This window comes from Phacochoerus africanus, chromosome 5, assembly GCF_016906955.1.
Source record: "Phacochoerus africanus isolate WHEZ1 chromosome 5, ROS_Pafr_v1, whole genome shotgun sequence".
NCBI classification, from domain to species: Eukaryota; Metazoa; Chordata; class Mammalia; order Artiodactyla; family Suidae; genus Phacochoerus; species Phacochoerus africanus.
In genome coordinates this window covers 264,524-289,912 of record NC_062548.1, presented here as the reverse complement: position 1 = coordinate 289,912, position 25,389 = coordinate 264,524, and the positions used below count along the sequence as shown (strand labels likewise).

Sequence of the window (25,389 nt, the reverse complement as noted above, 5' to 3'; positions counted from 1 at the left end):
AGGTTGGGGGTTCAATCCCTGGCCTTGCTCAGTGAGTTAAGGATCCGGCGTTGCTGTGAGCTGTGGTGTAGGCAGGTGGGTACAGCTCCGATTCGACCCCTGGCCTGGGAACCTCCATATGCCGCGAGAGCAGCCCTAGAAAATGCAAAAAGACAAAATAATAGTAATAATAATAATAATTTGTGGAGGTCGTGGCGTGGGGAAACGAATCTTATTTTATTTATTTATTTTTTTGGTCTTTTTGCTATTTCTTGGGCCGCTTCCGCTGGCATATGGAGATTCCCAGGCTAGGGGTCCAATCTGAGCTGTAGCCACCAGCCTACGCCAGAGCTACAGCAACGCGGGATCCGAGCTGCGTCTGCAACCTACACCACAGCTCACGGCAACGCCGGATCGTTAACCCACTGAGCAATGGCAGGGACCGAACCCTCAACCTCATGGTTCCTAGTCGGATTCGTTAACCACTGCGCCACGACGGGAACTCTGGGAAACGAATCTGTTTAGGAACCATGAGGTTGCAGGTTCAATCCCTGGCCTCACTCAGTGGGTCAAGGATCTGGCGTTGCCATGAGCTGTGGTGTAGGTGCAGACTCGGCTCAGTTCTCACGTTGCTATGGCTGTGGCATAGGCTGGTGGCAAAAGCTCTGATTAGACCCCTAGCCTGGGAACCTCCATATGCTATGGGTGTGGTCCTAAAAAAGACAAAAAAAAAAATTGTGCTACAAAAAATTTGTGCTACAAATAATTTCTACATTGGAAATTTCTTGGCTTTATATTAATTCCAGTATTAGAACAATATTTGTTTTATTCCTCATAAAATTAAGAGCATAGGTTATGCTTTAGTTTGGTGTTTTATTTCATTCAAAAAGCAGATGTTTGATTTCTGAGAGAGCAATAAAATGAAAAGCGTGATTTTTAAACTGTGCCATCTTCATAAACAAATATTCACAAAAACATGAGTAAAAATTACATTACATAAGGTAAAAATAACACAAATTTATGGTAATCAGTAGAAGCAGTCTGAGTACAGCACTTAACAAATATTTTAAGCGCAGTTCTCTAGTACAACACACTACATTTCACCCTAGAGAAGGAATGTTGGCAAAGATCATTACCACATGGAAAGTGCTTTTAAAGCTGCTGGGCCCTGAAATTCTATTCAGCAGTTTGAAATCAATCCACAGCTTTTCTCATTCACCCTCCCACTTGGGGCTATTGCAAGCCATGACCATCTATTGAGGAAAACCGCAAAAAACTTCAAAACATCTACAACGGTAGGCTCTTTTTTCCAAATATTATTTTAAATATCGTTTGTTAAAATGTGACATCTAAGAATCTTGGTAAATGTAAAGGCCATATTTAATTTTTTTAAGTTTCAGTTACTTTGAACAATTGTTTTTAACAAGCACTTTAGTATATCATTGTCTAACTTTAATATCCATTCAGGCAAGAACAGGGTGCTGCAAAAGTCACAAAACCATATTATTCTTAAATTTCAACCATTGTTTTTTGACAAACTGGTAACTACAATGCAGCACCAGCAACTCTGAGTGATTCTGGCTGAAGTTACTTAAGAAAAGTGGAAAATGTGCACCACCAGATAAAATCCAGTGGTGAGCCTAAAAGTATCCTTCCAATTTCTTTCCCTCTAAATCCTCGATTAAACCTCTATATTTTTTCCTAGTCTGCAATACTATTTCTTCATTTTTCAGTTTAAATTTTAAAAAGCAATGCTATTAACTAAAAACAATATCTATAAAAATTATAAAACTAAGAAAATTCAAATTATGACTTTTCCAATATCCTGTACTGTCTTAAAGTAAGTGTTAATGACTACTTTTCATAATGTTTAAATTTTAAAACTGTTCTTGGAACTTGTTTCTGTTCATACCCCTACAAATCAAGAGTTCTTATAAAGTACCAAAGTTGAAATATGATATTTCTAACTCACATGAGACAGGATCATGGGTCTTCATGTTAACTATTTAAATTACAGGTATCCTAAGAAGATTTCAACTGTATACAAGTACCTTTGTTCAAGGCACCTAACTATTAAAAAACTGAAATTGTCAACAGTGCTTGGATTTTTGATAGAAAAAGAACAAAAACCACTTTCTGAAACTATTTTTCAGAAGGTCATCAATACATAAAAACTTTTAGCATCTAATTAAAGATCACTAAGGGTTAAATACTTGTTCTCTAGTCCCTACTGCGTACACTCTGCCAAAAAGTCCTCTAAGCTTTTAAATATTGCTTCGATGGTCTGCGTTTTTACTTCCAGGGAAAAAGAGAGTATTGTCCCACAGTCAGCAGGCCACTAGCTTATTAACTTCCAGACACCTTAATTTTTGCTAAAATGAAGACTCTGCAATCTACACTTCTCCTGTTCCTGTTTGTGCCTCTGATAAAGCCAGCACCACCATCTCAGCAGGACTCTCGCATTATCTCTGATTATGGAACAAATAATTTTGAAGAAACCTTATTTAGCCAAGATTATGAGGATAAATACCTGGATGGAAAAAGTATTAAGGTATTTTATTTCTACTCTAAATTTAATTTCTAAAATAACCACCCATTTAAATGCATGTTTTTGTTTTTTCTGACTGTATCTGAGGGTAAATGAAAAGCACTTTATATGAGTCAAAATAATTCAAAATAACTGTCCATAAGATGATAATTTTAAAGTATGCATGCTTCCCAAATTAATAAACAGAATCTATGATGACCAAACAGTATCTGTAGCAACCAAAACATGAAATTTAAGGAAAACTAAACTTTAAGATGATTTCTGACCAGTTGAGATTTATATGCTAATGTTACACAATGCCCTATATTTGTACAGTAAAATAAAATAGGAGAAATATGTATTAGGAAATAAAGATGGATTACTAGCTTAAGGTTTATTGTTTTAGGAAGAAGTGGTTCAAGGCAATAAACAGAAGGGTACTGCTTATTTGGATTATTTCAGTATTTCATAAGAACTCACATATGCCAACTATACACAGTATCAAAAAATGAAAACTACTTGATATGGGGCTTAATTTTTCATCAGTTTCAACAATTTAGAACCTATCATTTTATCAAGTATCTGTAATTGTCGCTGAGCTAATACTCTACAGGGATGACTTTCATACCACATCTTTCATATTCTACTTCAACAGGGGCTAAGTAATTACTTGTGGTTTTACTGGCATACAGAAATGAACTCTGGGAAAGGAAAAAGTTAATACACCACAGAAGTATCTGTTGCCTGCCTACTGTGTGTCTGTATGTCCGTCTCTCTTTCACACACAGGCACAAAATGAAAAATGAGAAATGCAGCCAAATATATAATAATCTTGGTTGCTTCACAAGTTCTTCACTATAAATAAGATTACAAAGATTTTAAGAGTGAACAGTTATAAATGCTTCCTTTTAATGCTCTTTTTAGTACACATGAGCAAATGTTAACACTACAATTTCTTTCAATGGAGTTGGTTAATAGCCATTATCATCATCATTATTATATAAGTATATATAAGCTTAAAGAAAAAGGCCCATCATAACAGCAAGCTTTTGGTTCACATGGCTGATTTGAATCTATCAATCAGTTAAAAGAATACTTTCGAAATCCCTTGGTCCCTAAAATGTAGTAAGTAAAACTTTACCCACTTCTTCTCTTTACACTGCTTTAGAAGTCACTCTATCTTAATATAAAGGCACAGACCAAGATATTTGTGAAGCAGAGTAGAATTCAACAGCATTTAATAGACAAACAGAGAGTGGAGGGCTGTTCAACCAGAATACTTATAGGAAAAAGTTATCTGTAATCCCTTAGTTTTACAGTCCAAATTGGGCATATCGCGCCTGATAATAAATTTGTATTTTTCCAATAGAAAAAAGAGTCTATCAGAATACCTGATGAGAAAAGTTTTGAATTACAAAAAGACGAGAGTACAATACCATTATCCCCCAAGAAAGAAAACGATGGTAAGTATGAACACTCTATCATCAGTTTTTTTAAAAAGGGGTTTTTAAAAATAGCTTATAATGGGAGTTCCCATCATGGCTCAGTGAAAACAAATCTAAGTAGCATCCATGAGGATTCAGGTTTGTTCCCTGGGCTTGTTCAGTGGAATAAGGATCTGGCGTTGCCATGAGCTATGGTGTAGGTCACAGACGAGGCTCGGATCCTGAGTTGCTGTTGCTGTGGCATAGGCCAGCAGCTATGGCTCTGATTTAAACCCTAGCCTGGGAATCGCCATATGGGCGTGGCTCTAAAAAGACAAAAAAATGCTTATAATGGAGCTTTATTCCTTATAGTAATCAAAAATTGCATCAAAATATAGTAAATTCAAACGGTGGAAGTTTATCTCCATCACAATCATAGAGTCAAACAGGTATATTGGGAGCACTCATCATTGACCATCCCATATTATGAGTAAGAAAGGTGAAACACCAACATTGAAGAACAACCAAAGTTTAGTCTAAGTTTAGCTTCTACAAAGTGTGTGCTTCTGTCTATATAAAAATCAATTTAAGAAATACCTGTTATGGAGTTCCCATCGTGGCGCAGTGGTTAACGAATCCGACTAGGAACCATGAGGTTGCGGGTTCGGTCCCTGCCCTTGCTCAGTGGGTTAACGATCCGGCGTTGCCCTGAGCTGTGGTGTAGGTTGCAGACGCGGCTCGGATCCCGCGTTGCTGTGGCTCTGGCGTAGGCAGGTGGCTACAGCTCCGATTCAACCCCTAGCCTGGGAACCTCCATATGCCGCGGGAGCAGCCCAAGAAATAGCAACAACAACAACAACAACAAAAAAGACAAAAAAAAAAGAAATACGTTTGGAGTTCCTGTTGTGGCTCAGTGGTTAACGAATACGACTAGGAAACATGAGGTTGCGGGTTCAATCCCTGGCCTTGCTCAGTGGGTTAAGGTTCCGGCGTTGCCGTGAGCTGGGGTATAGGTCGCAGACGCAGGTCGGTTCCTGAGTTGCTGTGGCTCTGGCGTAGACCAGCAGCTATAGCTCCGATTAGACCCCTAGCCTGGGAACCTCCATATGCCAGGGGAGCGGCCCCGGAAAAGGCAAAAAAAGACAAAAAAAGAAAAACCTGTTAAACACCACGTATTTGCAAATACTATGTAGCCTGAAGAAAAGGTAAATAAAATACAATTCTTAGCATTAAGAAACTCACGGAAGAGAGAGTGATGTTTAGATACATAAATAATTATAATGCACATTTTAATTAAAACAACAGAAAACTTATAAAATAACAAATTACAAAGTCCTGCTTATTCATTTCTATTTGGTTTATTCTTGCTCTATCACAGAATATTATTTCCCATGATAATATGGAAAAAAAAAATCACACACAAATTTCTACACTGCTACAGTAAAATTAAAATGGACCAAAACAGAAAATGTATCTTAAGTAATCTGAAAAGTATTACAGTGATAATAGATTTGAAAAAATAGAAAGACATCCCCTGCCCTTGGACTGGATGATTTAACATAACAAAGATGTCAACTCTCCCTAAATATGTAACAATGAACTTCCTGGGAGTTCCCATCATGGCTCAGTGGAAATGAATCTAACTAGTATCCACGAGGATGCAGGTTCAGTCCCTGGCCTCACTCAGTGGGTTAAGGATCTGGCGTTGCTGTGAGCTGTGGTGTATGTCACAGACATGGTTCAGGTCTGGTGTTGCTGTGGCTGTGGTGCAGGCCAGAGGCTACAGCTCCAAGTCAACTCCAGGCCTGGGAACCTCCACATGCTGAAGGTGTGGCCCTAAAAAGACAAACAAAACAAAACAATGAACTTCTTTAAGGATTTGGTAAGCCTGATTCTCAAGTTCATGCACAAAGAGAAAAAAAAAAAAAGGAGTTCTGTTGTGGTGCCGCAGGTTAAGGATCTAGCATTGTCACTGCAGTGGTCTGGGTTGCTGCTGTGGCACAGGTTTGATCACTGGCCCAGGAACTTTCACATGCTGTGGAAATAGCCTCCCCGCCAAAAAAAGCTTTTATACTTTAAAAAAGTATAAAACTAATGTATGAGTGAAAAGTTCACAGACAGAAATATGTGTACAAATTTAGTAAATAATAAAGACAGAATTTTTAATCACTGAAGTAAAGATGATACTTTTAAAACCAGTGGCTAGAACAACTAAGTAGTCAATTGAAAAGGGATGCAATCAGATCCTTATCTTACATAGAAAAATGAACACCAAAAAAATTAGAGTCTGGAAGTTAAAGGTGAAACCATAAAAATACTAGAGGATAATCAGGGTATGGAGTGTCTCAAAATCTAGAGATGATAATAGAAAAGATTAATAAATCTGATTTCATAAAATGAAATATTTGCACAGCAAACCCCATCATTAATGAAGCCAAAGACAATCAAAATTGAGAAAAAAGTATTTTGGTTGTTGTTGTTTTTTTAGGGCTGCATCTGTGGCATATGGAGGTTCCCAGGCTAGGGGCTGAATCGGAACTGTAGCCTCAGGCCTACGCCACAGCCACAGCAACACCAGATCTGAGCCGTGTCTGCGATCTACACCACAGCTCATGGCAATGCCAGATCCTTAACTCAATGAGTGAGGCCAGGGATTGAACCTGTGTCCTCATGGATGCCAGTCAGATTCATTTCCACTGAGCCACGACAGGAACTCCAGAAAAATATTTGTAATATATATCACTGATAAAGAGCTAATATCTCTAGTTTATAAAGAACAAGTAAAAATCCAGGAAAAAAAGAAATTGATCAACAATCCATTGGAAAAATGGGCAAAAGGTATGAACAGACAATCCACAAAATGATATAAAAATGACTCTTACACACATAAAGTGTTCAGTCTCACACATGGAGAAGTGTAAGTTTAAATTACACTGAGATATAATTTTTTGAACTATCTGACAAAAATTAAAAGTGTGACAAGATATCAATACATTCTATTGACAAAACTGTGGGGTATCAGACAGTGACATATGTTGCTAGTAGCAATGCAAACTGGTACAAGAGACAAGAATTTGGTAATATCTAACAAAACCAAATATGCATTTGGTCAGGAATTTGGCAATGTTTAACAAAACCAAATACACATTTACTTTGTGACATGGCAGTTGGCATCTAAGAATTTACCCTAAAGACACATTTCCAAAAATAAGAATATATATATGCAGATTTGCTGAAGCTTTGCTTGTAATTGCAAAATACTGGAAACAATCTAATTATGCATATGTTGAAGAGTCATTGAATAAACTATGGTATATCCACCCAGGGGAATACTATGCAGTTGTAAAGATAGATGAGGAAGATCTTTATAATTAACAGGAAGTGATTTCCAGAAGATATTATGTGAAAAAAAAAACCAAAGTGTAAAAGAGTATCTGTAATATGCTGTCTTTTATCTAAGAATGAAGGGGATGTAAGAGAATATTCATGCAGCAGCTCACTTGTGTAAAAAGTAAAAGAGGGGTACTTAAACAAACTGAGACTGGTTGCCTATAGGTTAGATGGGACTGGGGGTGGAAAAGAATGGGAGACTGGAACTAGGGGTAAAGGGGAAACGGTAGAACTTCCCTGAGTATACACTTTTAGGGTAGATTTGATCTTAGAATGAGGTTATATTTTACATAGGCAAATACATTTGTAAATAAAGTCAAAAAGGATAAGATTAAAAGAACCCAAATTTGCAAACAAAGAGAAAAATAGAAACTTAATTCCATTTCAAATGAATCAAAGTAACCTTAAACACAGTATTTTGACTATATACTTTCAGGATAAAGATAAAATAAAATAGATGAATAACTAAAATTCCTGTGAGTAGATTTGTTTTCCACAGTGTGATGGGTTAGCAGTATTGAAACTACTTAATGTGTGTTCTAGGAGTGTGTAAAGTAAATATGCAGGGTATAATAAGAGGCAGGTTTCTCACTGTCAGAGAAGGGTATTACAAATATGCTAAGGGGTAAGGCTACACTGAACACTGTGGAGATGGACTAGATTGAAAGATATTAGCATCAGCTAATATGTGTTTGTCTCCTCATGTGAGTGCATACATGTATAAATACATATGGTGTATTTATATTTTTATGAGTATATGAATACAGATATATGTATATATGTACCATATACTCAGGCATACATGTATGTATATATGTCTATATATGTATACATGTGCATTATACAGTATGATTATACACATATAGGCATGTACTATGTGTATCATATATAAAGACAGAGCCAGGAGTTCCCTTGTAGTGCAGTAGGTTAAGGATCTAGCATTGTCACTGCAGTGGTTAAGAGTGCTGCTACGGCGTGGGTTTGATACCTGGCCTAGGAACTTCCACATGTCATGGGGTGCAGCCAAAAAATATAAATAAATAAATTTAAATAGGAGTTCCCATTGTGGCTCAGTAGAAACAAGTCTGACTAGCATCTATGAGGATGCAGGTTAGATCCATGGCCTTGCTCAATGGGTTAAGGATCCAGTGTTGCCATGAGCTGTGGTGTAGGTCACAGACGTGGCTCAGAGCTGGCATTGCTGTGGCTGTGGTGTAGGCTATCGGCTATAGCTCTGATTTGACCCCTAGCCTGGGAATCTCTATGTGCTGCGGGTATGGCCCTAAAAAAATTTTTTTTTAATTTTAAAAAAATTAAATAAATAAATAAATAAAACAGAGAGCCCAATACACATACATATATTTGCCAGCGCTCTCTGCTGAAAAGAGCCTGGAAGCAGTGAGATCCCAGTAGCAACGAGCACATCCATACTCAAATCTTGGTTTCTAAGTAGCATTCTCCACTAAAATGAACCAGTACTCCTTGAAGAAACAGCTGATTTCAGGATTGGGGAAGAGAAGAGGCAAGATGGGTGGTCTAAGACATCTTAGCATACCAGAATATTAGTAAATTCTCAAAGAATAGTGAGGACAATTAACTTTTAATTAATCAAAATATTAAAAATACATAGAAGTAAATTTGTAAAAGACATACAAGACCAGTTCACTGAAATCTAGGCAATAATGCTGAGAGAAATTAAAAGAAGACTTAAATATATGGATAGATACATTATGATCAAGGACCAGAAAACTTAGTACCATCGAGAAGTCAATTTTCCCCAAATTCATCTGCAGATTCAATGCAATCCCAATTAAAATACTAGCAGGCTTTTTGAAAATAACAAGCTGATTCTAAAACCTATATGAAAATGCAGAGAACCTAGAAGAGTCATAACAACATTAAAGAATAAAATTGGGGATTTACCTTACCTAATATCAAGACTTATTACATACAATGCTACAGGAAGTAAGACATTGTATTAGAATAAAAATAAATAGATCAACGGAACAGAATAGTCTAGAAATACACTTACACAATATGGTCAACTTTTTTTTACAATGGTACAATGTAATTCAATGGGGAAATGATAATCTTTTCAAAATATAGTGTGAAAAGGGTCAGATAGCTATAGGAAATTAGAGAAAATGAACTTTCACTCTTCTTGACCCCATATATAAAAAAATAAATTCAAAACAGACCCCATACCTAAATATAAAGAGCTTAAACCACACAACTTTTGAAAGAAAATATAAGATGAAAACTTAGTGGTTGGCAAAGATTTCTTAGCTAAAACACAAAAAACAAGGAAAAAATTACAAAAACTTACATATGAGAAAAAACACAAAAAGCATGAAAAAATGCAATACAAAAAGCATGAAAACATAGAATCAATTTTTCTTCATTAAGACAAAAAATGTCTGCTCTTAAAGAGACTTTGATAAGAAAATAAAAAGATAAGCCACAGACTGGAGGCAACCATATGCAAACATAAATTTGACAAATAACATATCTACAAAATATCCTTTTTTAATTCAAAAATAGTAACATTAAAAACCCATTTTAAAATTATCATAACCCTGTAAATCGACTATACTTCAATAAAACTTAAAAATAAATAAAAATTTTTGGAGTTCCTGTCATGCCTCAGCAGTAGCGAACCTGTCTACTACCTATGAGGAGCAGGTTCAATCCCTGACCTTGCTCAGTTGGTTAAAGATCTGGCATTGCCATGATCTGTGGTGCAGGTCGGCAGCTATAGCTCCAATTCAACCTCTAGCCTGGGAAATTCCACATGCTGCCGGTGGGGTCCTAAAAAGACTAAATAAATACATACATAAATAAATAAAATTAATTTTTTTTCAAAACCATTTTAAAAACAGGCAAAAAATATGAATACACTTTACCACAAAAATGATGTGAATGGCCTATATATATATATATAAAAAGATGCTCAGTACATTTGTCATTAGGAAAATATAAATTAAAACATGAGATAACACAACATACCTTACTTGAATGGCTAAAATAAAAAAGTCCAACCATACTAAAATGTTGGTCAGAATGTAAAGCAACTGTTAATGTGAATGCAAAATGGCACGACCACTATGGAAAACAGTTTAGGACTTTCTTCAAAAGGTAAAATATATACCAGTAATAACACCAGCCACTCTACTCTTAGGTGTTATTCCAAGAGAAATGAGAGCATAAAGTCTATACATATGGAGTTCCTGTCATGACTCAGCGGTTAATGAACCTGACCAGCATCCATGAGGACTTGGGTTCAACCCCCGGCCTCTCCCAGTGGGTTCAGGATCTGGTGTTGCTGTGGTATAGGTCACAGACGCGGCTCAGATCCCGCGTTGCTATGGCTGTGGTGTAGGCTGGCAGCTACAGATCTGATTTGTACCCTAGCTTAGGAACCTCCCAGGTGCAGCCCTAAAAAAAAAAAAAGTCTATACGTAAATGTTCAAAGTACCTTTCTGTGAAATAGCCAAAAACATAATGGAATAGGAATAAAATGAATAATAGATAGGAAGGAATTACTGATGCACTGATACATGCAAAAATAAATGAATCTCAAAATTATTATGCAGGGTGAAAAGAAGCCAGACAAAAGAGTATATACTGCATGATTCTTTTTTTTTTTTTTTTTTTAGGGACTCACTCGTGGTATATGGAGGTTCCTAGGCTAGGGTCCAATCAGAGCTGTAGTTGCTGGCCTATACCACAGCTCACAGCAACACTGGATCCTTAACCCGCTGAGCAAGGCCAGGGATCGAACCTGCATCCTCATGGATGCTAGTCAGATTTGTTAACCACTGAGGCACAATAGGAACTCCCATGATTCTTTTGATTCTTTCAAAAATGCAAACTAACACATAATGTCAGAAAGGAGATTAGTGGTTGCTGGGAAGGAGGGCATGAAGGACTTTTGGGGTGACAGACATGTTAATTACCTTGACTGTGGTAACGGTTTCATGGGCATGTACATATGTCAAAACGTACAAATTATACAAGTTAAATATGTGTAATTTACTGTTTATCATTTTACCATAAAAATGCAGTGGCAGGATAAAACAGCTTGAGAGTGATCACTGACTAATTTGAAAATTTGATTATCAAAATAACTATGACAGTAACATATCATAACCCATAAGATAAGGAATTCATAAGTTCATACTGACAGAAATAAATAAGGGGATATTTCACATTATATCAAAATGCCAACTAACAAATTTAGAAGGAATGATAGAATCAGAAAATCACTATTTGGCAGCTCTCCTAGTGATAAACTTTTCAAGTAATAATCACCAATAGATGAAAAAACTAAAGGGTGAATGTTTGGTGACAAACCAGATGTTTAGAATCTCAAACTGCTTTTCTTGAAGGTACTTATTAATTACAAAGTGAAAAACTAGTACTTTACATGGCAGTCACCAACTGAACCAAGTGACCAAAGACAGCATCATAAGGAATAAGACAGATACCACATGCTCCTGACACATGACAGAGAGGATGCAACATTATTTCCATGGTACTCCTGCCAAAAACGAGGAACCTCAGACAAATCCTAATTGAAAGGCATTCTGCAAAATAAATGTCCTGAAAAATAATTTTTTAAATTCAGAAATTTCCAAAACAGTAAAAGGTACAAAAAACAAAGACTCAGGAACTGTTCCAGGTTGTGGGAGATGAAAGAGGCATGACAAGTAAATGTAATGAATGACATTAGGGTACAATGGGATTCTAACAGTGCCCAGGATGACTCTAATTTTCAAGTTAATAGTATGCTTATTTAACTAAGCGGTTCCTCATTAGAAATGTTTTGTGCCACTCCAAGCAATAAATCAAGCTCATGGTTACCTTAAGCTCTGCTTTATGATTTTTTTGATATTCAGATGAGGAAATATAACTTTCTGTCAATTAATTCAGGTGACTACCACTAAAACAGATAGAATAAAAGATTGTGGATTATGGAATCTAAAACAAAATTCTAGAGAGTTGTCAGGTAAAATATAGATCACTAGCTACTATGACCATTAACATCTTTCCTGCTACCACCCGTAATTCTGCACAGTATCTTTTAAATTAGTAATAATGCTCATGATAGCAAGAATTTTATTTACCACTAGAGGTCAAATATTTTTAAACTACTCATTTTTATGATTTTGCTTCCCAATTTAGAAATGCCCACATGCCTGCTGTGTGTTTGTTTAAGTGGCTCTGTATACTGTGAAGAAATTGACATTAAAGCTGTACCACCCTTGCCAAAGGAATCAGCCTATCTTTATGCACGATTCAACAAAATTAAAAAGTTGACTGCCAAAGATTTTGCAGATATACGTAAGTTAATTTTAAATAACGTATTAGTATTCACTCTTGTTTGTATTTAACTCATGTAAACACTAGTTTCTAGGTATCTGTGGCCTATCATGTGGAGGGTAGTCATAGAGTATTTGAAATATCCATCACACTTCATAAAAAATCCACTGGTTTACTGCTGAATCTCCTTTCCATTCAGATGTCCTATGTCATCTTTCTCTACTGGTGATTTGGTATTCTGTGTTGACAGCCCATCTAACATAAGGACAACTACATCTTCTCAACCCCAGTACTTCAAGATCCATTTGCCTTAACCACTTAGCATAATAATCAGAATATTTCTCCAATGACTTTTTTTTTTTTTTTGCTTCTGATGGCTACACCCGCAGTATATGGAGGTTCCCAGGCTAGGGGTCGAATTGGAACTACTGCTGCTGGCCTATACCACAGCCACAGCAACAGCAGATCCAGCCGTGTCTGCGACCTACGCAGACAACGGTAGGGCAACCCTGGATCTTAACCCACTGAGCAAGGCCAGGGAACAAACCCACAATCTCATGGTTCCTAGTCAGATTTGTTTCCACTGCACCACAATAGGAACTCCTCCAGTGACATATTTTATTTTCTACCTTCACTATGAAAACATAAGACTGCTTTTATGTACTTTAACTCTAGTTTTTAAATGTGGCTGCATATTAAAGTATTTTTTAAATAAATACTGATACCAGGTCCTAATCCCGAGAGATTCTAATTTCGGTCTGGGGAGAGGCCCAGGTGTTGTCATTAAGTACAACCAAACTCCTCAGATGATTCTAATAGGGAAATAGTGCTAAGAGCAGTGCCATTTAACTTCTTCCCAGGTCATTAAAAATCTTGGACCTCTGGTGTCCTAGCAAATGTTACAACAGCTTGCCACCAGGGTGATGCCACAGCACACCAAAATTCCCTACTTATGCAGTGCTGAGTTCAAGTCCTGGATCACTAATCTCTCATAAATTTTCTAAGTTTCTATGTTGTCAAATGCTTCTGAAGAAAATCACACCAAGAATGCACACTGGTCCCATTACACACTTATGAGATTAACCATAATTGAATTCATGCTGTCACTGGTAACGACCAACTGCCTGAATACAGCTGTTCCTCATTATTTGTGGATTCCATGTTTTCAAACTCACCTACATGATAAAATTTATTTGTAACCTCAAGATCAAAACTTCTGGCACTTTCATGAAAATTAAGACAGTGGCAAAAAATGTGAGTCAGCCAGATGAGACTGAGATGTTCTGTCCGTTGACTCTGCTTTTATACTGTAACAAGTGTTAGATTTAATGCCACATTTTTTCACATTTTTGTGCTTTTTGTTGTTTAAAATGCCCCTTAAGTATAGCACTAAAGGGCTGTCTAGTGTTCCTAAGTGCAGGAAGGTTGTGATGTGCCTTACAGAGAAAAATATGTATGTTGGATCTTCATTTAAATGTAGTTACAGTGCTGATGGCTGTGAGTTCAATGTAAATATATCGACAATATATACTAAATAAGATGCCTTTAAAAAGAAACACATAAAATTTTGTAGAGAAAATGATGAAAATGGTTGATGAAAATGTGTAACAAGAGGCTAGAACCCTGTATATTCCCTAAGAGCAGTGGTTCCATACTCACCAATTTGGCATTTGTGTTGACTTCATAAACATGACTGCCTCAAACAGTGAGAACTGACTATATTTCCTAATTATCCGAGACAGGCAAAAGGGATACACATATACAAACATACACTGAATTTCTCTATCACCACTTTAATAAATTAGGGCCCATTCTTGTCTTTGCTGTTGTCAAGCAATAAAGCATGGAGAGATTAAGATAGTATATCCATAATCAGGATGCACTGTGCTGGCCAAATCCATAAATATTTGCATGATTCTATTCAATAAAATGTTGCTTTCAATAATTTGCAACAAAGAATTTCTTTCAAACCTATATTGAGAATTCAAACAAAAAAGGATGGGAGGACTCTATTAAGTTCCCTTCCAAACTTGAGATTCTAGAACTCGAGTGAGAAAGGGCATCAGTGTCAATTACATGGTAAAATACTAAGAATTCATTCTACAAAAGTTACTGAGCTACTAACTACAGACGCTCTACTGGACACTAAAAATAATACTTTGAGTTACCTGTTAAAGCTTTCCATCACTCCACACAGTTAAGAATTTATAGTAGAAATATGACAGAACACTGTAAACCAGCTATAATGGAAAAAATAAAAATCATTATAAAAAATAAAAATAAGTATCTTTAAAAAATTTTAATTTCATTATTCTTATAATATTTTCTGTATTTTTTGAATATCTTTCCTTAAAGCTAACTTAAGACGACTTGATTTTACGGGAAATTTGATCGAAGATATAGAAGATGGCACTTTCTCAAAACTCTCTCTGTTAGAAGAACTTATACTAGCTGACAATCAACTACTGAAACTTCCAGTTCTCCCTCCTAAGCTTACGTTATTTAATGCAAAACGCAACAAAATCAAGAGTAGGGGAATAAAGGCAAATGCATTCAAAGTAAGTATTTTATAGTATGGCTAAGGACAACATAGTATCAGTTCTATTATGACATGATAAAAGAAACTATGGTCTTTAAAATTTTGTTTTAAAACTATTTTAATGTAATAAATGAAGACATGATTTACATAGTAAGTAATGGTACTCTCGGGCTTACTCAGTCCAGCTTATGCCTCTACCTCATTTAAAATACATAACCTTTACCTTGTTTCATGGAACTGCATGTTGTCACATCTGTTTCCTTTGTTCACAGAGCAAAATATTTATCTGTACAAACAAGGTGTGTACCCTTATGAACCAATACTCTACTCTACAAACCTCAAAACGGAAGTTTTCCTTGTGTTTCATCTTCCTTACACTATTAGTAATTTACAAATGCCAGAAAAAAATATATTTTTTTGTATTATCATAAGCTTATTTATTGAAGAAACAGAGATCATTTATTTATTTATTTATTTTTTCTTTTCCCACTGTACAGCAAGGGGGTCAGGTTATCCTTACATGTATACATTACAATTACATTTTTTCCCCCAGCCTTTGTTCTGTTGCAACATGAGTATCTAGACATAGTTCTCAATGCTATTCAGCAGGATCTCCTTGTAAATCTATTCTAAGTTGTGTCTGATAAGCCCGAGCTCCCAATACCTCCCACTCCCTCCCCCTCCCATCAGGCAGCCACAAGTCTTTTCTCCAAGTCCATGATTTTCTTTTCTGAGGAGATGTTCATTTGTGCTGGATATTAGATTCCAGTTATAAGTGATATCATATGGTATTTGTCTTTGTCTTTCTGGCTCATTTCACTCAGTATGAGATTCTCTAGTTCCATCCATGTTGCTGCAAATGGCATTATGTCATTCTTTTTTATGGCTGAGTCGTATTCCATTGTGTATATATACACCTCTTCCGAATCCAATCATCTGTTGATGGACATTTGGGTTGTTTCCATGTCCTGGCTATTGTTAATAGTACTGCAATGAACATGCGGGTGCATGTGTCTCTTTTAAGTAGAGTTTTGTTTGGATAGATGCCTAAGAGTGGGATCGCGGGGTCATATGGAAGTTCTATGTGTAGACTTCTAAGGTATCTCCAAACTGTTCTCCATAGTGGCTGTACCAGGTTACATTCCCACCAACAGTGCAGGAGGGTTCCCTTTTCTCCACAGCCCCTCCAGCACTTGTTATTTGTGGACTCATTAATGATGGCCATTCTGACTGGTGTGAGGTGGTATCTCATGGTAGTTTTTTTTTTTTTTTGTCTTTCGTCTTTTTTGTTGTTGTTGTTATTGTTGTTTTTGCTATTTCTTGGGCCGCTCCCGCGGCATCATGGTAGTTTTGATTTGCATTTCTCTTATAATCAGCGATGTTGAGCATAAAAAATAATATTTTTAAAATGGCTATGGCTGCAGCATATGGAAACTCCCATAACAGGGGAGGGATTGAATTCAAAAAACAACAAACAAAAAACCCACCAAACCTAAAACTACCACACCAATGATTAATAATACTGATCTGTGTCTATGTCTATATTTACGTATTTATACATTTGTACAAATATGTGGTATACAGCTTGAATCCTGTGAAGAAATGCACTGACCTCAACATCACTCAAATAAAAGCACCTTTTACTTTTGCAGAAATTGAATAAACTCTCCTTCCTCTACCTGGACCACAATGCCCTGGAATCCGTGCCTCTTAATTTACCAGAAAGTCTGCGTATAATTCATCTTCAGGTATGACTGCTCCTTTTGCAATATCTGACTTCAATTCAAATTACTATGGGTCAACCTTACCATTCATTAGGAAACTCACTTAATTACATGTAAATTTTGTCCATTAAAAATATCCATATTAAGGAAAGAAATAACGGCATTTGCAGCAACATGGATGGACCTAGAAATTATCATGCTAAGTGAAGTCAGTCAGACAATGAGACACCAACATTAAATGCTATCACTTACATGTGGAATCTAAAAAATGGACATAATGAACTTTTTTTTTTGTCTTTTTGCCTTTTCCAGGGCCACTTCCTGCGGCATATGGAGGTTCCCAGGCTAGGGGTCTAATCGGAGCTGTAGAGACTGGCCTACGCCACAGCCACAGCAATGCCAGATCCGAGCCGCGTCTGCAACCTACACCACAGCTCACGGCAACGCTGGATCGTTAACCCACTGAGCAAGGCCAGGGATCGAACCCGCAACCTCATGGTTCCTAGTTGGATTCGTTAACCACTGCAACACGACGGGAACTCCAGGACATAATGAACTTCTTAGCAGAACAGATACAGACTCACAGACTTTGAAAAACTTATGATTTCCAAATGAGACAGGTTGAGGAGTGGTGGGATACACTGAGAGTTTGGGATTGGGAATACTTTAAAATTTGGTTGTGATGATTGTTGTACACCTATAAATGTAATAAAATTCACTGAGTAATGAAAAAAAACACACACATTGCTATATATAAAATGGATAACTAACAAGGACCTACTATATAGCACAGGGAAATCTATTCAATACATCTAGTGCAATAACCTATTTGGGGAAAAAAGAATGGATATATGTATATGTATAACTGATTGACTTTTCTGTACCACTGAAACTAATACAATATTGTGACTCAATGATACTCCAATAAAATTTAAAAAAAATTTCATATTTAGGCAAATGCACTTCCTGCCCAGAAGCCCCAGTTCTATCCAGAGCACAACCAAAGGACTAGGTGTGAGGTCTGCTCTTAGAGTAAGGGTTAGTCTCCAGGTGTGCACATGGCATCTCCTAGTTAACTTGACATATGGGATTGAAGACCTCTGGTTTATGTTTCTTTCTCCAAACAGAAGTAAACCCTGCTTTTGGAGAATTCCTTGCTGACCTTATTGTCCAACATCAAGTTAGGGGAAACAGGAAAATAAAGAGCAGATAAAAATAAACTAAAATTGGTCTTTCAGAGTCACGAGAATTTCAATTTGTTCTTTTTACTTCTTTAAAACATATTTAAGGACACAGGGAGTTCCCGTTGTGGCGCAGCAGAAACAAATCTGACTGGGAACTATGAGGTTCCAGGTTCGATACCTGGCCTCACTCAGTGGGTTGAGGATCTGGCATTGCTGTGGCTGCAGTGTAGGCTGGTAGCTACAGCTCTCATTAGACCCCTAGCCTGGGAACTTCCATGTGCCACGGGTGTGGCCCTAAAAAGACAAAAGACAAAAAAATAACATAACATAACATAACATAACATAACATAAAATATATTTAAGGACAGAGTACCTGTTTTGAGTTGCTGCTCTACAACACGTACTTTTTCCAGTTAGTATAGTCTTTTTTTATACTCAGAAATATCTGTTACATGGGTTTTACTCAGAAATACCAAGTAGTCTGTTGTTCCAAAGTAACACTGTAGACTCTACACGAGGTTCAGATTGCTCAGAGAGGGTTTTTATACTACTATGAAGACAGATACACAGTATGTACAATATCATTTTTTAGGTAACATATTCTGTAAGATTTCATTACATACCACACAAAAAGATGATTTCGGACTGCTAAACAAATTTTCCATTTTCTTTTCCAGGGTAACAACATAACTTCAATTACAGATGACACATTCTGCAAGGCTAATGACACCAGTTATATTCGGGATCACATTGAAGAGATACGCTTGGAAGACAATCCCATCATCCTGGGAAAATATCCCAACAGTTTTATCTGCTTAAAAAGACTGCCTATAGGGTCTTACATTTAGTCACTATCAACACAACATATAAGCTAAAGTAGACACGTACTTATAATCTGTTTCAACATGTCTAAAGGAGCATAAATATTTAATATTAATTTTGTATCCTACTATGAAGGAACCTACGTTTTAGGAAAGGGTGTTCAAAAATCTTATATATAACAATAAGTAGAAAGTAAGATTGAATCTCTAAAACAAAGTAATGTCAATATACTTGAACAGCATTATAAAATCCTTGTAGTTTATTCTAGAATACCATTTAAAAGGTCCTTTTTTATATAAGTACTCAAACTTAAAAAGCATTACTAAGTGAGAGGACATCTCCAAAAAACACTCAAAAGGTTGTCTTTCTTGGCTGCTACTGGATCCCTGAAGCATTTAAGGCATATGCTCCAAAAACTGAAAACCTAAATATTTCCAGTGGTCTCCCATTCTTATTTTATGATTCATATAATATTCATTATGAAGTGGGAAATCTATTTTCTTTCTATTAAGGCAGCTACTATATTTTTACTTAGCCTGAGAAATAGGGAATAGTCTCATACCTAGGAAAAACTTTACAAATAACGTATAATTTTTACTCTCAAATAAAGAGCTAATTTAGTAATGTTCAGCTATTCTGCTTTGTAGTCACACAGTTAAAGGATTTAGTAAAATAATACATTTTCTTTAATCAAAATATTAACATTCTGAGTCTACCATAACACATTTTAAGAAGTCAAGCAGGGAGTTCCCATTTTGGCGCAGCAGAAATCAATCTGACTAGTATCTATGAGGATGCCGGTTCAATCCCTGGCCTCATTCAGTGGGTCAGGGATCAACATTGCGGTGAGCTGTGGGGTAGGTCCCTGATGCGGCTCAGATCCTTGTTGCTATGGCTATGGTGTGGGCTGGCAGCTGTACCTCCAATTTGACCCCTAGCCTGGGAACTTCCATATATTGTGGGTGCGCCCCCCCCAAAAAAAGTCAAGCACATCAAAATCAATATGCTATGAGAAAAACTGAAAGTCCATCCTGTTTCTCAGAACATAGCTATAAAGTTCTTCACTGAAAGGGTTTTCAATTATGAAATATACTGCAAAATATTTTCTTTTCATATTATAGGAATAAGAATCCCATCAATAAATCTATCTGAATGTAAGACATTCAAAGAGAATTCTGTGGTTTTACAATCGTAAAACACCTTCCCACCCACCCAGACACATCCATGTTCTTGCAAACAGATCATATGCTCACAAGAAAGCATCTTAGGAACATTTTTGAAATAGTTATGATTAACTGATAAGTTTATAGATGAGAAATCATCTTCAGTCTAATAGCGATGATTTGTGATGGCAACCCTGTGAGATTAAAGCTCTCAAACCCCACTTAAAACTCTTAGTCTCCATATTGCTTTGAGGTTGCATATAAAATTATCAATGCTTTAGAAACAAGGGCCTAAACTATGTATATAAAATTACCGACATTGTTTCCAACATAAATTATAAATTACAATCAAGTTGGTCTCTGTATATTATCCCTAGAACAAATATTATTCCTTTTTTTTCATTTACTTCTATTTTTTGGTACCTAGAATGACTTCTTGTTTTTTCAACGTTCTCCCCATTTGCCACATTTGACCGCATGATGAAATTTTTTCATGATAACATCTGTGATCTCTTAAGGCCACAAAAATCACCACTGTAACACTTACTAACTAGTACACTTATTTTATTTTGGTAACTGGTAATCATAATTATACTGCTTTCTCATTTTGTGTGCATGCCTCACTTCTCTGTGACTGAAAGCTCACTGAGCACACTGACCATATTCAATATTTGCTTTACACATTCACAGTGCCTAGCATAATAGTGAGCATATATAAACTGAATATACAGTAAATAGTGCAAAATAAAATACAGTTAAACAGAAGGGCTCTGTTTTTTTATTTTATTTGGAGAAATCGAATATTTAAACTTCACAATCTTGAATAAATCAACAATAAAATTGCAACAATCTGAAAAAATAAGCCTCATAAAGTAAGTTTGTTGAGTAGTGGAAGCAGTACTGGGGAAAGTGATCAGAAGAGACCTTCCTCACATTTCCAGATAACAGAATAATAACATATTCCTTTATTTTTCATACAATTAAATGTAAAGAGAAAAGGCACAATAAAATAACTCTCAAATTTTAAAGAATTTAAAAGCCAGTTGTTCACATAAAATAGCAACTAGGAAAGAGCACTGGTTAAAAGGTCCATATTATCAAATTATCTTAAACAATACTTTGACACTTCTAGTTAAGAAGAAGATATGTACCTCCGTAACTGTTGACATTATATATATCCTTATTTATACAAAAATAATACACTGAAAGAAAGCAAAGGAAGATGGGATTAAGATGGCAGAACAGAAGGAATGGAGCTAAACTTCTCTCCTAAAAACAACAAAATTACAACCAAATGCTGAGCAACCTTCAACAAAATAGACTGAAAACTTTCAAAAAGATACGCTACTCTAGAAGACAAAGAGGAGGCCATATCAAGAGGTACAAAGGGCGATTATGTGATAATAGCAACCCCATGCCTCCCAGGTGGAAAGTCCCACAGACTGGAAAATAACTATCACAGAGATTCACCTACAGGAGTGAGAGTTCTGAGCCCCATGTCAAGTTGCCACACCTGGGGATCTGGCAATGGGAGAAAGAGCCCCTGGAACAGCTGGCATTGAAAGCCAGTGGGACTTGGGAACAGGAGCTCCATGGGACTGGGGGAAAAGGAGACCCCATTCTTTTTTTTTTTTTTTTGTCTTTTTGCCATTTATTCTTGGGCCGCTCCTGCATCATATGGAGGTTCCCAGCCTAGGGGTCGAATAGGAGCTGTAGCTACCAGCTTACGCCAGAGCCACAGCAACGCAGGATCCGAGCCACGTCTGCAACGTACACCACAGCTCATGGCAACAACAGATCCTTAAAACACTGAGCAAGGCCAGGGATCAAACCTGCAGCACCATGGTTTCTACTCAGATTCATTAACCACTGAGTCATGATGAGAACTCTGGAGACCACATTCTTGAAAGGCGCACACATAATTTCACGTGCACTGGGTCCCAGGGCAAGCAAAGTCTCTGCAGGAATCCGGGTTGGACCTGCTGCAGTTCTTCTAGGATCTCCTGGGAAAACAGGGGGTGAATGTGGCTCGTTGTGTGGGAAGGACACTGGAAGAAAAGCTCTCGGGAATATTCATCAGCATGCCTTTCTCTGGAGGTGGCCATTTTGGGAAAATCTGGCCCCACCCATCAGCAGTGAGAAGCCCCAGGCCAAACAACAATCCAGGTGGGATCACAGCCCCACCCATCAGTAAACAGGCTGCCTAAAGACCACCAAGGAACACAGCCCCACCTGTAATCCCATCCAGAGACAAAGCCCCACCCCCAGAGGGATAGGAATCAGCTCCACCTACCAGTGGGCAGGCATCAGTCCCTCCCATCAGGAAGCCTACAGCAAGCCCCTGTACCAATTTCAGCCACAAGGGGGGACAGACACCAGAAGTAAGAGAGGCTACAACTCTATTATCTGTAAAAAGATCACCACACCAAAAACCTGTCAAAATGAAAAGACAGAGAACTATTTAACTCAGAGGCGGGAGAAAGAAAAAAACCCCAGAAAATCAGCTGAGTCATCAGGAGATTCTCAGCCTCCAGGAAAAAGACTTTAGACTGTTGATGCTGAAGATGATGCAAGGCACTGGAAATGCACTGGAGGCAAAGATGGATAACTTACAGGAAACACTGAGCAAAGAGATACGAGATGTAAAATGTAAACAAGAGATGCAAAATACAATAACTGAAATAAAAAAATTCATTAGAAGCAGCTAACAGCAGAATACAGGAGGCAGAAGAATGAACAAGCGAGGTGGAGGACAGATTAGTGGAAATCATGGATGTGGAACAGAAAAGAGAAGAAAGATTGAAAACAAATGAAGAGAGTCTCAGAGGACTCTGGGACAACATGAAACGCACCAACATCGTATCATAGGGGTGCCAGAAGGAGAAGAGACAGAGAAAGGGACAGAAAAAATACTCAAAGAGATAATAGCCGAAAACTTCCCTAACATGGGAAAGGAACCACTCACCCAAATCCAGGAAGCCAACAAGTACCATATAAAATAAACCCAAGGAGGAATACCCTGAGACACACATTAATCAATCTGACCAAAATTAAAGACAAAGAGAAAACCTTGAAAGCAGCTAGGGAAAAGAAACAACATACAAGGGAACCCCGATAAGGTTATCGGCAGATGTTTCAGCAGAAACTCTGCAGGGCAGAAGGGAGTGGCACGATATACTTAACGTGTTGAAAGGTAAAAACCTCCAACCACGATTACTTTACCCAGCAAGGCTCTCATTCAGATTTGAAGGAGAAATCAAAAGCTTCGCAGATAAGCAAAAGCTGAGAGAATTCAGCAACACTAAACCAGCTATACAACAAATACTAAAGGAACTTCTCTAGGCAGAGAAGAAAAGGCCGCAACCAGAAACAAAAATACCGCAAATGACAAGGCTCACCAGTAAAGGTATATACGGTAAAGATAAGAAATCATCCACGCACAATTATGCCACCAAAATCAGAAATCGTGGGAAGAGGAGGGTACAAATGCAGGACACCGGAGATGCACTTGCAATTAACAGACCAACAACTTAAAGCAATCTCATATAAACATGGACTCATATCAAAACTTCAGAGTAACTGCAAACCAAATATCTACAAGTGATACACACACAAATAAGAAAAATCAACTCAAATACAACACTAAAGATAGTCAACAAACCACATGAGGAGAGAACAAGAGAAGAAGGAAAGAAAAAAGAGCAACAAAAACATATCCAAAGCAATTAATAAAACAGCAATAAGAACATACATATCAATAATTACCTTAAGAGTTAATGGACTAAACCCCCCAACCAAAAGACACAGACTGGCTGAATGGATACAAAAACAAGATCCATATACATGCTGTCTTCAAGAGACCCACTTCACTTCTAGGGACACATACAAATTGAAAGGGAGAGGATGGAAGAAAATATTCCATGCACACAGATCAAAAGAAAGCTGGAGTAGCAGTATTCATATCAGACAAAATAGACTTTAAAATGAAGAATATTTTAAGGGACAAGGAAGGTCACTACATAATGATCAAAGGATCAATCCAAGAAGAAGATTTAACAATTTTAAATATCTACGCACCCAACACAGGTTCACCACAATATATAAGGCAAATGCTAACAACCTTAAAAGGACAAATCGACAATAACACAGTAAGAGTGGGGGACTTTAAAACCCCACTTACAGCAATGGACAGATCAACCAGACAGAAAATCAATAAGGAAACACAGGCCCTGAACGATGCATTAAGCCAGATGGACTTAATAGATATTAATAGGTCATTCCATCCAAAAGCAACAGAATACACATTCTTCTCAAGTGCACATGGAACATTCTCTAAGACTGATCACATCCTGGGCTACAAATCAAACCTCGGTAACTTTAAGAAAATTGAAATCATATCAAGCATCTTTTCTGACCACAACGCTACACGACTGGACATCAACAACAAGAAAAAAACTGCAAAAAACACAAACACGTGGAGGCTGAACAACATGCTACTAAACAACCAATGGATCACTGAAGAAATCAAAAGAGGAAATTCAAAAATACCTAGAAGCAAATGACAACAAAGACACGACACTCCAAAACCTATGGGATGCAGCAAAAGCCGTGCTAAGAGGAATGTTTATAGCCATACAAGCCCACCTCAGGAAACAAGAAAAAGCTCAAATAAAGATGCTAACTTTACACCTAAGGCAGCTCGAGAGAGAAGAACAGACAAGACCTAAAGTTAGTAGAAGGAGAGAAATCATAAAGATCAGAGCGGAAAATAGAAAAGATCAATGAAACGAAAAGCTGGTTCTTTGAAAAGATCGACAAAATTGATAAACCCTTAGACAGACTTATCAAGAAAAAAGAGAAGACTCAAATCAATACAATTAGAAAGAAAAAGGAGAAGTAACATCGGACATCGCAGAAATACAAAAGGATCATTAAGAGACTACCATACGCAACTATATGCCAATAAAACGGAAAACCTAGAAGAAATGGACAAATTCTTAGGAAGGTACAATCTTCCAAGACTAAACCAAGAGGAAATAGAAAAGATGAACGGACCCATCACACAAACTGAAATGGAAACTGTGATTAAAAAACTTCCAACAGACAAAAGTCCGGGACCAGATGGCTTCACAGGCAAATTCTATCAAACATTTAGAGAAGAGCTAACGCCTCTCCTTCTGAAACTATTTCAAAAATCGCAGAGGAAGGGACACTCCCAAACTCATTCTATGAGGCCACCATCACCCTGATACCAAAACCAGACAAAGGTACCACCAAAAAAGAAAACTACAGGCCAATTTCAGTGATGAACATAA

At 37.1% G+C, this 25,389-nt stretch overlaps 2 protein-coding genes across 4 annotated transcripts in view; one reads left to right on the top strand and one right to left on the bottom strand.

Moving 5' to 3' along the window:
• CENPP (centromere protein P) overlaps positions 1-25,389 on the bottom strand; it is a 250,849-nt gene that overhangs the window by 165,868 nt on the left and 59,592 nt on the right. The gene's annotated exons all lie outside the window — the stretch shown is intronic.
• OGN (osteoglycin) lies at positions 1,132-19,541 on the top strand. 2 transcript variants are annotated; one of them, XM_047779298.1, is made up of 7 exons: positions 1,132-1,274; positions 2,282-2,530; positions 3,876-3,969; positions 12,505-12,663; positions 14,998-15,200; positions 16,834-16,929; positions 18,767-19,541. In XM_047779298.1, exons 2-7 carry the CDS (start codon positions 2,357-2,359, stop codon positions 18,935-18,937), a joined length of 897 nt encoding a protein of 298 aa, XP_047635254.1. In that variant the 5' UTR covers positions 1,132-1,274; positions 2,282-2,356; the 3' UTR covers positions 18,938-19,541. The 2 variants fall into 2 exon arrangements, with proteins under 2 accessions (XP_047635254.1, XP_047635255.1); XM_047779299.1 differs by having other exon boundaries at positions 1,136-1,274; positions 1,997-2,530.